Source organism: Natator depressus, chromosome 1, assembly GCF_965152275.1.
Source record: "Natator depressus isolate rNatDep1 chromosome 1, rNatDep2.hap1, whole genome shotgun sequence".
In the NCBI taxonomy this organism is placed as follows: domain Eukaryota; kingdom Metazoa; phylum Chordata; order Testudines; family Cheloniidae; genus Natator; species Natator depressus.
Window position 1 is genome coordinate 317,192,703 of NC_134234.1, and position 14,572 is coordinate 317,207,274.

General features: G+C 41.5%; 1 protein-coding gene across 2 annotated transcripts in view; it reads left to right on the plus strand.

Annotated features, from left to right (window-relative positions):
* Positions 1-14,572, plus strand: part of CERK (ceramide kinase) — a 72,462-nt gene that overhangs the window by 25,739 nt on the left and 32,151 nt on the right. For both annotated transcript variants that reach the window (XM_074942409.1, XM_074942408.1), the window contains exons 4-6: positions 329-454; positions 1,359-1,422; positions 13,245-13,390. In XM_074942409.1, coding sequence (XP_074798510.1) covers positions 329-454; positions 1,359-1,422; positions 13,245-13,390 — 336 coding nt within the window. The remainder of the gene's footprint in view (positions 1-328; positions 455-1,358; positions 1,423-13,244; positions 13,391-14,572) is intronic.

The following is a 14,572-nucleotide window of genomic DNA, read 5'->3' on the forward strand; positions in this document are numbered from 1 at the left end:
AGTTGCCACCTTAGCTTGTATCTTATTGGTAGCTCTGATGCCATTGTCATTTCATTTAGTGGAAAGGCAAGGTGAATGCGGAACTGCCTGAAAGTAATATGAACTTTCTGCTGCTCTTTCCATATAATAAGGAACCCATTTAATCCTCACACTAAGGAGTTTTAATAAAATCTTTTATTCAAATTGCCTCTGTTCAATAACAAGATATTTTATAAGAGTATGTATTTAAATGTAATAACTTAGAATTAAAAAATACATTTATCAAAACTGGCTTGTTTTTATACTCAAGTGCCTAACAATGTGGCGTGTTTGTTTCCCCTCCCCCCAGAATCTAGACCAAAGCAACTGCTAGTATATATAAATCCATATGGAGGAAAACGGCAAGGGAAGAGGATCTATGAACAAAAAGTGGCTCCATTGTTTAGTCTAGCTTCCATCTCTACAGATGTTATTAGTGAGTAATGTTAATATTTTACTTCAATCTCTCATTAAATATAAAATGAAATTCTTTAAAGCAACTCTTCCTTACAGCTTAAGAAAATGTCTTTTTAGAATTCTGCTTTCTGCATTAATAAGTGCATGAAATGGAACAGTAACTGATTTCTAGCTAATTTAGCTATAGCCCTGCAATTCACAAATGAGGGTGATGTAGCAATGCACCATTTTATTTCAGTACACTGGTGACCATTTTGTAGGTAGTGATGCATCCAAGCTATTTAAGCTCTTAATTTATAAAACAGATATCCTTCTTTTTCCACTTAAAATAAATAAATAAATAAAACTTGCCATTTAAAACTGCATAGGTAGTTACCCTCATGAAATAATTACTAAATGATACAGCAACTCACAGTGAAAAATACATGTATGTGACACTTACTTTTACATTTAATTTTTTTGTTTTCTAAACAAAGAATTTTTCTCATATGTAGTACATGCATTTCTCAGTTGTTTCCTTGTTGTAAAATCCATTGAAATGAAACATTTTGGTAAACCGAGACATTGTAATGGTTTTGTTTTCTGCTTGTATGTAATGTAGTTGTAGCTGTGTTGGTCTCAGGATGTTAGAGAGACAGGGTGGGTGAGGGAATATCTTTTATTGGACCAACTTCTGTTGGTGAAAGGTCCAATAAAAGATATTCTCTCACCCACCCTGTCTCTCTATCTTTTGTGGACCTCTCACCAACAGAAGTTGGTCCAATAAAAGATATTGCCTCACTACCTTGTCTCTTGTTTTCTGCTTGACAGCCACATTCATTTGGTTTTGTTTATGGAACTTATAAAACATTACTTGATAAGTTTATGAAACTTAGCTTAATAGGAAGGCTTGAGTGAATAAGTGTGTTTGTTTTTCTCCATAGTAACTGAACATGCTAACCATGCTAAGGATAACTTATTAGAAGTTAATATCTACAAGTATGATGGGTAAGTGATTTGATTTGATTTTTCCTGGAATATGTAGCTTAATTTCTGGAGAAGAGAATATTGTAACAAGATAGTTTATGGTAATGTGATAACTTTGATGATGAGATCATTGTAATAAACAGCATTTCAAAACAGGCGTGCGTCTCCTGCACCTGAATATGGATTTATTCTCAAAGGCAAAAATGGACTGTTTCAGGGGAGTCCAGTTAACCCCCGAATTAATATTCTTCTTTGAATGGTGGTCCCTGTTGTATTCCATGGTGGGATTACGCATGTGCACCATGCACCCAGAGCCAGAGAATTTGGAAGTAGTGTCCGTTGGTCCATGCATGTGCACTGGCTCACCTCATGCCTCCAACCTAGGTGTTAAAGGCGGGGTGGACTGACTTCCTCTCCACTTCCTTCTCACAGTCGTATGGTCCAGGTTGGAATCCTTCGTGTCCACAGCCTCTCATCTTAGACTATATCTTGTCTTTGAAAATGTCGGGTCTATCCATCAGCTCCTTAGGAGTTTACTTAGCAGTGGTCAGTCCATACCATCTACCTGCTTCAGGCTACTTGATTATCGTACATCCTCTAATCAATAGATTCTGGAAAGACTTAATAAGGACCTTTCTGCCTACTCAGAAGATTCCACCCCAATGGGACTTGAATCTTGTTCCTTTAGTACTGACAAGGCCCCACTTCGAGCCTTTAGCTACTTGTTCCATGTCCCTCCTTTCCATGAAGGTTGCCTTTCTGATAGCTGTCATGTGAGTGAGAAGGGTTGGTGAACTGGGAGCAATGATGGCAGACCCTCCATGCACAGTGTTTCATAAACATCAGGTTTCTTTACATCTACACCCCAAATTCACCCCTGAAGTAGTTTTGGAATTTCACTTTAACCAGACCATTCACTTACCTGTTTTTATCCTAAAACTTCACACTTCTGTAGAAGAACGAAGACTCCACTTCCTTGCTGTTTGACAAGCCTTGGCCTTTTATCTGCAGAGAACAAAACCAATCAGGAAATCCCCAAGACTGTTTGTCACCGTTGCAGAGAGAGTTAGAGAGCATGCCATGCCATCTCCACCAAAAGAATCTCCAAATAGATATCTGGCTACATTCTACTCTCCATCAACTCTTGAACCTCGGGGCCTCCCCAGGTGTAAGAGCTCATTCCACTAGAGCACAAGCTACAACTAAAGTCTCTTCAGGACATACCCTTCCTGGACACCTGTAAAGCGGCCATGTGGAGTTCCATTTACACGTTTGCAAGGCATTATGCCCTGATGCAAGCCTCTGCTGCTGATGCCTCCTTTGGGATGGTGGATCTCTGCTCAACCCTACTGTCCACACCGTCCTCTTCCTTAGGTAATGCTTGTCAGTCAACTACAGTGGAATACAATAGGGACCATCACTCGAAGAAGAAGAAGAAGCAGTTAGTTACATGTAACTGAAGATTCTTCGAGATGTATGGTCCCTAGCTGTATTCCACTACCAGCCCTCCTTCCCCTTTGCTTCGGGTCTTCTATTATTTGCGGTGTAAAAGGAACTGGAAAGGTGGTCAGTCCGCCTTGCTCTTTATCAACTCAATCGGAGGCATGAGGTGTGAGCCAGGGTGCATGTGCAGACCAACGGATGCTACTTCCAAATTCTCTGGCTCCGGACACAGGGTGCACATGCGTAAATCCGCAGTGGAGTACAGATGTGTGGTTCCTATCTCGAAGAACCTCCAGTTACAGGTAAGTAACCTCCTCTTACACTTACATGAACTTTATATGCTAAGTTAGTCTATAGTTTTATGTACCAAATAAACACACTAAAACACTTAAATTAAGGCCCCAACTCAGTTAGCACATGCTTAAGTTTTTTGTGAATCAGGGCCTAAAACCAGATACAGTCATAAGCACGTTTCAGCAGAGTTCAACCACCACTCAGTATTACACTTCATTCCAAATTTCTGTACTTTGTTTTAAAAGCTAAAACTTTAAAAAGTCTGGCCATGAATAATTACAGGATCCAGTCACTTTTTCCCCATTGCCAAGTAATCCTTTACCAGTAGGTACACCTCACCTGATTTAGCCACCACTCCATTTTGCTAATTTTGCTCCTGACTTGTTCTGTAGTTGGGGATTATGCTTTTGGATGTATACTGGTGACCTAAATTCCCTCTAAGCTGCACGGCCACGCAGCTGCCTATTAAGCACCGCACAGGTACTCAGGGCTGCAGTGGGAAGAGATGCCTCTCCCCAAGCCCCGGACCTGCTGTGGCACCTCTCCCACAGCCCCAACCCACCCCAGCCCCGGACCTGACTGGGCCAGGTGACCTGGCCCGGGGAGAGGCGCATCTCCCACTCAGCCCAGGTGCTACTGTGGGGGGAGAGAGAGAGCTGGGGGGAGTCCTCTCTTCCCACCATGGCCCCAGGGAGCCCCACTGCACCTGAAATCCCTCATCCCCAGCCCTCATCCTCCTGCAACCCAACTCTCTGCCCCAGCCCTGAGCCCCTCATTCCCAGCCCCACCCCAGAGCCTGCACCCTCAGTCAGAGCCCTCATCCCCCCCACACCGCAACCTTCTGCCACAGCCCAGGGCCTGAACCCCCAGCCAGAGCCCTCAGCCCCACCCAACCACATGAATTTTATATGCACCAATATGAAGGTGATGTGTCATATATCACCTCTGTATTGGTGCACATAACAAAATTCATTCCGGGAAAAATTAGAGGGAACACTGCTGTTGACTTTGTATTAAATGTATAGAATTCAAAAGGGGTGATATTCAATTATATCAGAATTCTGTTTTCTTACAGTGTGGTGTGTTGGTGAAATGAAAATATATTTTTAAATAGAATTGGAATGATTGATCTGTTTGGTGGTATGAAATACGTGGATTATTTGGTATTATAGTTTAATGGAAATGTATTCAGACCATGAAAGAACATTGTAAAGAACATTAATATTGAATATTGGCAGCACTCCACCAAAACTTGTCCTTACGTTGCTCTTTAACAAAGTGCTGTTGTTTTTGAATTGCCCAGTTTGGCTTTTTAAATGGGCACTAAAAATTCCACTTCAAGTAGATGCAGATGTGTATTCCACTTAGATGTGTGTGCATCCAGCGCGCTGGAGCCAGAGACTTTTGCTTAGCAGTACCTGTAGAGGGGAGGTGCTAACGCCTTGTGGTTGTGGCCACTTCCTTGGCTATGTGCTGCGGCGGCACCACCCTGACGCCCCTCAGTTCCTTCTCACCACCTGTGGCTGGAGTCTGAGCTCTGTGTGGTTGTAGTCTCACATTTAGTCTTTGTCTAGTATATTGTATGTATTTAGTTAGTAGTCAGTAGATAGTGGTCCCAGTGATTCCCTCACCGGCGTTTAAACATTGTCCTTTATGTGGAGGAGTGATCCCCAATCGTTACTCCCACACATAGTGCTTGCTTTGCCTCGGCAAGGCCCAGCTTGAAAAGTGTTGTTCGATCTGTAGGTCATTCAAGAAGTGGACTCAGGTGACATGGGACCTCCGCCTCATGCAGCACCTACTAGTACAGGCCAAGCAGCCTGATCCGGTACTGAGGTCCTCCTCAGGCCAAAAATCACCCTTGGGCTTGGAGAGCATTGCCGCTTCTCATTCCGGGACAGGCGCCTCTCCAAAGAGTCAGAGGAGCTGTTCTGTTGCCAGCACTGAGGAAGAGGTCTCATAAGACGAATCATGACTGCCCCAGGTCATGGGGCAGCTCCTCTGCCTCCCCCAGGAAAAGCATGCACTGGTTCTGGCGCACAGAATGGCATGGATACTTCTGACCCTTCCCCGGTACCAAGTGCGAAGGGTAGAAACCCTGTACCATCAACTCTGGTTCAGACTCCGGGTATCCGTTGAGTCCAGTACTGATGAGGGAGATGCTGGTACCATGTCCATGTCATCAGCATACAAGGCAGCCGCAGACCTCCTCTGCCTTTTGGTCTAGACCTCCCTGTTGGTCCAGGACTTTCCCAGGGCTGTGCCACGTATAGCCCCTCCGATGGAGTGAACCGCTGAACCCTCGTGTCTGTTGGCAGGCATCCAGACGTTCCCCTCCCCATGGCGAGGATGGAGCTGGTACCAGAATTGGTACAGGGGACCTCTGCAACAGGACTGTCTTCAGCCCTGCTGCATTTGACACTGCAGATTCTCCATTGGTGGCTTTCACCACCCTTGATGTCGATTCACTCTGATACTGCTGTTTGCACTTGGACCTATAGGCACTGACTTTTGTTTTTGCCAGTGGGTGCTTTTGAAGAGGAGTGTGGGGCGAGCGGGAGTGGAAGGGGGCACTCTGCCAGTTTTGGGGGGAGGTTATTTTCTCCATATTTATACACTTCTTCCATATTCTAGTTATTGAATGTGTCATTGATATCTTTACTATTTTAATAATTCAATTCTTATGAATTACATAAATACATTATCATAAATTACAGTACATTAAAATCATTGCAATCACTTACAAGCTGTCTTCACTAACGTCCCAGTTTAAAGACATTATGTCTCATTGTAGCTTTCTGGATGAAACTGTCAGCAATCTTATTTACATCTAATTCCCTGGTATTGTCTTGATGCACTTTAAGGACAGCTACATTTTTCAGTTGTGGCTGTCCCATTAAGGACTGGAGATAATTTTTAAATCTTCTGAAGTTGGAGAATGGGTTCAGGATGATACAGGCATGGTGAGAAGGATTCTTATAAATTTGCAGTACTCTGGAAACATAATGTTTCCAGAGTACTGCAAATGACTCCAAGGTCTTTCTCTTGATGGATAACAGCTAATTTAGGCACCATCATTTTGTATGTATAGTTGGGATTATGTTTTGCCATGTGCATTACTTTGCATTTAACATGAAATTTCATCTGCCATTTTGTTGCCAAGTCACCCAGTTTTATGTGACTCCTTTGTAACGCTTTGCAGTCTGCTTTGGACTTAACGATCTTGAGTTATTTTGTATCATCTGCAAACTTTGCCATCTCACTGTTTACCCCTTTTTGCAGATTATTTATGAATATGTTGAATAGCACTGGGCTCAGTACAAGCCCCTGTAGGACACCACTATTTACTTTTTCTCCATTCTGAAAATGGACCATTTATTTCTGCCCTTTGTTTCCTCTCTTTTAACTGGAGTTGCCTGATCATGCTTTCAGGGTCATCTAAAAATCCTTTATTTAATTTAATGACAAGCCTTTTGTTATCTTAATCATCCTGCCTCTGTTTATAAACTCCCTTCCCCAAGAGCAGAAGTTGTAGCAGCAGAGAACTCATCACATTCCACACTCAAACTCTGGCTCCTGGGTGCTGAGCACCCACTATTGTTTTTTCTGTGGGTGCTTGAGCCCCGGAGCACCCATGGAGTCGGCACCTATGTTTGGACCGACACTACCTGTGCCATCAGCATGCTCGGTACTGCCACATCAGGAGTGCTAATTTCTGCCACATTCTAGGTGATGGATGAATCAGACTGCCGATTGGCTCCCTTTGGTATCACTCTACCAATGTTGCTGAGATCCTGGGGCTCCGATTCAGAGTCGGAGTCATCATCCTCCCACTCCCTGTCACCTGATTAACTCCGGGGGCTGCCAGTGGACCAGTACGGCTTCCAGGGTTGGCGTGTATGCTCTGGCCATGATGGAGGTCCCTGTCTCAGCCCCCTATTGGCCACCAATGTCCTACCCGTTTCAGTGGCCTTGAACTCAGTGGGATGCTACTTGTTCATGGAGATCTCATTCTTCATCCCATTCAAAGCCAGTCACCCACCAGGTTGACAGTGATGGCTTTGGATCAACCGCAAGCCTGGGCATTAGAGGTCTTCCTCCCCATGGAGGTTGAGTCCTCCCTCCCTTAGTCCTCATTGCTGGATGATGCTGAGCTGCTTGGTTCATCTTCTTCTTCTGCTCCAAAGGATTTTTAAGGTGCACAAGAACCCTTTTCACTGCCCATCCATGTAGAGTTCCTCCAAGAAAACTTCTCATATTGTTTCCTCTCCATCCTGACCTGTTCACTTAGAAGCAGAGCCACACCCTCCATGCTGCACCTCATGGTGTGGCTGTTGCATGGGTAAATGAGGAAGAATAGTGCTTGGAGCCTGTCCAACAAGTGCTACTCAACAGTGGGAAGTCCTCCACTAGGATGGCCTACTTAGTGAAAGGAAACAGGTTCTCAGTGTGGCCCATGGGACCCACCTGACAGAGGCCTCCACCCAGTACGTCTTGTAATATCTGTTACATCTTCAGAAATCTGGACTTGTGCTCAGTTCACTGAGAGAGCATTTGGCAGCAATATCAGTATTCTATCCCCCAATTCAAGGGAAGTCAGGTTTTTTTCTAATACCATGGTGACAAGATTTCTGAAGGGGCTTGTCCACTTGCATCCTCTGGTCTGAGAACCTGTCCATTGTGGGATCTAAACATGGTTCTGGTTGCTCTGATGGGCCCTCTGTTCAAGTCCATTGTATCCTATCCTGTCTCAGAAAACCACGTTCCTGATAGCCATCCCTTTGGCAAGAAGGGTGTGCGAGTTGCAGGCCGTGGTGGCTGAGTTGCTTTTCACACAGTTCTCCAAGAACAAGGTAACGCTGCGACCACACCCAGTGTTTTTATCCAAGGTGGTCTCTGTTTTATCTGAATTAGGCTGTGTATTTACCAATGTTTTTCCCTAAGCTGCACTCTTGCTCCAGAAGATCAACACCTCCATACTTGATAACAGGTAATGTCTATCCTTTTATATAGACATAAGAATGGCCCTACTGGGTCAGACCAAAGGTCCATCTAGCCCAGTATCCTGTCTTCCAACAGTGGCCAGTGCCAGGTGCCCCAGAGGAAATGAACAGAACAGGTAATCATCAAGTGATCCATCCCTGGTCGCTCATTCCCAGCTTCTGGGAAACAGAGGCTAGGGACACCATTCCTGCCCATCCTGGTTAATAGTCATTGATGGGCCTATCCTCCATGAATTTATCTAGTTCTTTTTTGAACCCTGTTATGGTCTTGGCCTTCACAACATCCTCTGGCAAGGAGTTCCACAGGTTGACTGTGTGTTGTTTGAAGAAATACTTCCTTTATTTGTTTTAAACCTGCTGACTATTAATTTCATTTGGTGACCCCTAGTTCTTATGTTACGAGAAGTAGTAAACAACACTTCCTTCTCTACACCGGTCATGATTTTATAGACCTCAATCATATCTCCCCTTAGCCGTCTCTTTTCCACGTTGAAAAGTCCCAGTCTTTTCAATCTCTCCTCATACGGAAGCTGTTCCATACCCCTAATCATTTTAGTTGCCCTTTTCTGAACCTTTTCCAATTCCAATATATCCAATCCCTATGTATAGACGGGGCTAAACTGTTGCATGTTTTACCTCGCCTGTTCGGACCACATGAAGGGACAAGCAATCTCTGCACAGACCATCTCTAGATGGATAACATCCTGTATCAAGGCTGCATATGAAATACTTTTCACTGCACGTCTTCAGCAGATACGGGCTCACTCCACGAGGCCACAAGTGATGTTGATCGTGACATTTCCGTACTGGATGTTTGCAGGGAAGCCACGTGGTTGTCCATACATACATTTATGGATCATTATGCTATTACTGCATCTTCCAGACTGGATGCAGATCTTGGAAGGGCAGTTCCGTAATCCCTATTGCAGCAGACTTCGAGTCTCGCCTCCGGTTTGGTGTACTGTTCGCGAGTGACCTAAGTGGAATATTCATCTGCATCTACTTGAAGAAGAAGAAGAAGAAGAAATGGTTGGTTACTTACTGTAACTGTGGTTCTTTGAGATGTGATGCAGACATGTATTTCCTGACCCACTCTCCATCCCTCTACCTCGGAATCTCCTCTCATGGGTTGTCAGTGGAAAGGAATTGAGCGGGGGGGAAGGGATTGGGGCAGCGCTGCCTCACATAGCCAGAGGAGGGGCCACAGCTCCGAGGCACGAGCACCGCCCCTTTACAGGTACTGCTAGGCAAAAGGCTCGGGCTCTGACACACTGGGTGCGCACACACCTAAGTGGACTATATGTCTGCATCACATCTCAGAGAACCACAGTTACAGAAAGTAACCATTTCTAGTCTTTTCCCCCCATTTTAATTGAATATTTATATAAAGCATTATAATTTAAAATGACCCAAACACTACAGTGAAAGTTAGCATACAGAGGATCAGACTTCTATCGTTTGTATTTAATTTTGTGTGTAAAAGTTAGATTGGTAAAGGTAATAAAAATAGAGGCGATTGAGGGAAAGAAACAATCTAGAGAAGAAAGGGAGAGGGAAGGAGGAGTCATAACATGGCGTACCAACGTATTCCACTATTTCTATAGAGTCTACCCATATATCAATGAACTTATCATTTTTATTATGACTGGAGATCCTTTCCATCACTGCCATATTGGTATGCCAATCATTGGACTGGATTTTGATTTCAAGTACTAAAGAACATATCTTTTAGCCAAAAGTAGTTATGTCACAAATTTTTAGTATTTAAGTTCTATATCTAGAAAAGGAAAGCATTGAGGATAGTTTAGAATACAAATCCTCAATCCCTTAGGCTCTTTTGAAAATTTCCTCTGTAAAGTTTAAAATGGATAAAAGACTCTGCTTCTCCTGTCCCTCTCTTCCACTTCAACATCCCACGTTAGTGTGAACTATGTGCATCCTATCACAAGCACTGTATATTTTTAAACTCTGCTACTACTACTACCACCAGTCATCACTCCATCAGAATACTAATATATTTCTCTTGAGGAAGCCCAGAAAAATAAAACAAAACCCGCAATTTCTCGGAAAAGCCATTTTGGAGAGATGAACCAAAATATTGAATAATTTTTATGATGGCAACAGGAAAAAAATTTCAACACCACAAATTTTTAAACTCCTTTTCTGACTTCCCAGAAAAAATCTACTCTACAATAGAATGAGGAATGTTAAATTTAGGGGAATTGTGTGTTTTGGAGAAGTTATGGAGTGGATATTTGAAAATAGGTTTTGTACCTTAAAGCTAGCTTCAGCCTTAGCTATGGACTGAATGGCTACCTTACCTCCAAAATAAAGGGGTGAATTTATAGGTGGGTTGAAGTGCTGTTTTCATGTTTGTAAGCCAGTTGTGGGGATAAATCTACACACCTGTAGAAAGGGCAACTGACCCTCTGAAAATGTAGTCTAGTATATGTTGTACCCAACAATCCTCACAATGAGTTTTCTCCCTCATGTTTTCTGGGAGGGCGTGGCAGTGACCAAATATAGTAGCTCTTAATGCAGCGCAAGACCTATCCTCCTAGAAATTCACTCCCAGTATTTTGTTCAAAATCTTCCTTAAGAAAAAGCCAGATATCCCTGTGTGTAGTCTTTATTATTCCTGAATATCTCATTTGATCTCTCTAAGTTGATAGAACGTTAGATTTTTAATTGGAACTTCTTTGATCTGGCTGAGAGAAAAATCTGAACTGTCTAAAAGAAACACCACCAAAAAAAAAGGCAAAAATAGTTGTCTTACAGTAATTCAGTAGATAATTCAGGTACAGTGAAGGTCTGATCTTTAGAAGAAAGTGTGACAGTTATCAAGCTGACTGCACATCTGACCCTTTCTGGTTCCCACTGCATACATGACTGCCACAAATATTTGTTTAGCTATTTCACATTTTCTCCAGTTAGAAAAAACCTTTCAAACCTGTCTATGTCTAAGATACCTGCTCATTAGATACTTCAGCATAAAAATTGTCAGTGCTACCAGATATCTCCATAATAGCCAGGCCCCAGGATGACAGTTCATAAGAATTTAATTAAAATGAGCAATAGCTCTGGAGGTATGAAAACTCTTCACTAAAGCACCATTTTTTGCATGTTGATATTCTGGTATTCACTTCCAGTTTGAGTCAAAGTAATATACCATGAATTTCTTGGTCTCTGTTATTGGTAATGGGGATTATCCTCAGAAGAGAGAGGCATCTGTTTCGTCCTGGCAATATTGAATTTGTACTTACTGTTAGTTGAGAGCGGGATAAGATTATCATTATTTCAGTCCTACATTAATTCCAAACCAATTCCTTGCCTTCACAGTGCCATAGATCCAATCTAGAGTTGGGGCAGGAATATGTCAAGGGTCTGATTGGGTATAGAATATACTTAAGGAGGTGAGAAACTGGCAGCTGCCTTTTCTTTTGAGGTAGAATGTAGCTCAATAATATACAACTGAGAAACTGTATCTTTCTTTTAAAACAAGGTGTTTGGCATAGAGAGCAAGTATTGAGCAGAAGCTAACATATATTTATAGGACTGTGACTCCAGTACTGGAGCAAAAATAGGGTTCTCTCAAAGGATAAATATCACTTGTGGATTGTCTATACACAGGAGTTTCCCTTAACTGCTTTTTTTCTACTCTGTGCCAAGAGTTTGATCAGTTTTGACAGTGCAGCAGTTCAGTGATGACAGAATTTAAATGCTTAAATGATCAACAAATAGCATGAAAAAGTGTATTAGCATAATGGCCTATATGTTGAGAATGATGGTGAGGACAAATTCTATTCTGATCTGTACTGTGAGTGCCTATTCCCCATACTGGTCTGTTTTATACAGATGGTGCAGAATATGCAATAGGAGTAATCTGCATGAGAAATGGGTGCAAAATAGAAATAGGTTCTGCAAGTTAGAGTACTCACTGAACAAACTAGAGAGTAATTGTACTAATCCAATTGTTTTCATATATAACTTTCTACTGCTTGTATGTGTATGTTAGGGATTTAATATGCAATTTTCTGAAGGTTTGACTAGGCTCATTCTCATAGTGCATCTCATTGGAAGATTATTTTTTTTAAATTATAGCTCTGTGCCCCTTTAAGATTTTTAAGGGGGTGCATTTTGTTAATATTTATGCACAGACCAGATATTATTTACCATCATGTAATACTTTGTTTCTGATGTTACTCTTGGCTACAGACTTTGAGTCTGTCCGTCCTGAGCTTTAACTATAGTTGCTACTCCAGCTAAACTGGATTAATTTTGCGAAACAAACTCTTGCTTCTGAAGACATTTAAAACTACTTGTTGTCAGATTGTAGAATTGTCATCTTGATCTATCTAACTCGTTTATGCTTTTGTGTAACAAGACAATTTAAGATTTCAGGATTCAGCCACGTTAAGAAGGATAAGTCACTTTAGCTAATATGTAAGCCTTTGTACTTTTGAGACTTGAGGCTCCAATTGTCTACCATTTTATAAACTTATATGGTTTTTAAATGTATAATGTTCAGTTCAGGATTCAAAGTATGTCTTTTGATAGTAATTGTGTGTGATGTAGCAGCTGATTAAAATTAATAGAAAAAACAGATTAAATGGAATTGCATATTAAAGGAATACAAATATCGTACTTCTTTCTGAAACTACATATGTTAACTTACAAATTATTTATAAACATACCAATTAAAAAAGAGGGGAGGAATTTTTATTTTGTTTAATTTTGTATTTGAGGGCTCTTTGTGTACAGTCTGTTTCAGTGTTTTACTTGTATAGTTAGTTTCCACTAATGTTTGTGTCTGTTCACAAAGCAACAGGGGAAAGAGAAAGCACATTTTAAAAACGCAGGAGAAAATTGTTGTAAAGTTATAAAATGAGGCAGGGGAACTCCTGTAGTTCCTGCAGCTATCTTGTTTTATTTGTTTGTTTGTTTTAAATATAATGTTTTAAGTTGACTGTGTCCCTTTTTTATAAATCATAAAGGTGAATAGGGAGAACAAAGTGATGACTGTAAGTGGTGTTTGTGCTAATTGGAACATTTAATGTGTTTTTTTGACTGTTAGCATGCATTCTAACTTGTGTTTTCTGGCAGTATTGTTTGTGTTGGTGGGGACGGAATGTTCAGTGAAGTGATGCATGGTCTAATTGGAAGAATACAGAAGGATTCTGGCATAGATCAAAATAATCCCAAAGCACCGTTAGTCCAGTGCAATATAAGGATTGGCATAATCCCTGCTGGTAAGAATGAAAAAGGGTTAACTTTCAGTTTACGTTATTTATTAATGTAGTAACTTTCTGTAGTCAGGCCTGCCTGTAGAATTAAATATGAACAGTAATGCTCCATAAAGCTATTGGTGAGCCAGCACAAATATTGATGGCTGCAATGTCTTGTTTGTGGGAGAGGGAATTTACATGAGGGGGAGGAATCAAAAATTAAAGTATCTGAAAAAATTATTATTGTAGCGCCTAAGAACTGCTTTCTTGTTTAGTGTTCTGGGGCTTACATATGCTAATACAAATGTTATTAAAAAGGGAATGGTGAGGGAAAATTATAAATTCACACTAACCAACACTAACTGAAAGCATTATCAGTTGAAACCCACTGAATAGAGGCTAAACACTTTATTCTGTACAGCGAAAGGAGCCCAATATTCTATCTGTTTTCATCACTGGCTAACTATGCAAGTGTTGAAATCCGTTTTGTGGGATAGAAACCACAGCCTCTCCTTCTCTCTCAATGCTTCTGTCACAAGAAGCGTAGAACCATTGGAGAGCCGGTCCACAGGTTCCAGAGAGAGGTGCATATTATGTTCTTCTTGTTGCTCTGTAGTCATAATGCCTGCAGAAGCCCTGCCGCTAGCTTCCTTCAATATCTCAGTGAGGTGCTGGTCCATTCCAATTCACTATGATAGCCACCCTTTTCAGGCTAATTATGACCACTGCTAGTGAGCATCATTGTTCAAAACTTTTTCCTAAGTGAAGTCCTTTGACAAAGTAGATTTAACTGCAAAAACTAATCCAAAGAGCATCTTTGGCACTTGAAAATTAATGACCCATATAGCCAAAAAAAGAGATCCCTAAGGCTCCATTCAAAATGTGCTCTGGGCTAGAGGGAGGGCTTCCTCTTCCAGTACTGGAATTAATAATACTCAGGGGTATCTCCAGAACTACAGATGAATGTGGGCATACAGTTGTTCAGGAAAGGCACAGAATTATCCTGTGTTGACAATCACATGACTGCCTTTGAGTAAATGACTAAAATTTGAAGTTAGAGTCGTGATAAGTGACAAAACACTGAGTGTGCTGATGGTAAATAATGAAAAATTCTGAAATTTAGTATTTTTAGTGAACATAAATATTAAATTTCCTCATTTACTATTTTAATTGTTATTTACCCAACTCTCACGCCTGTTCATTTAG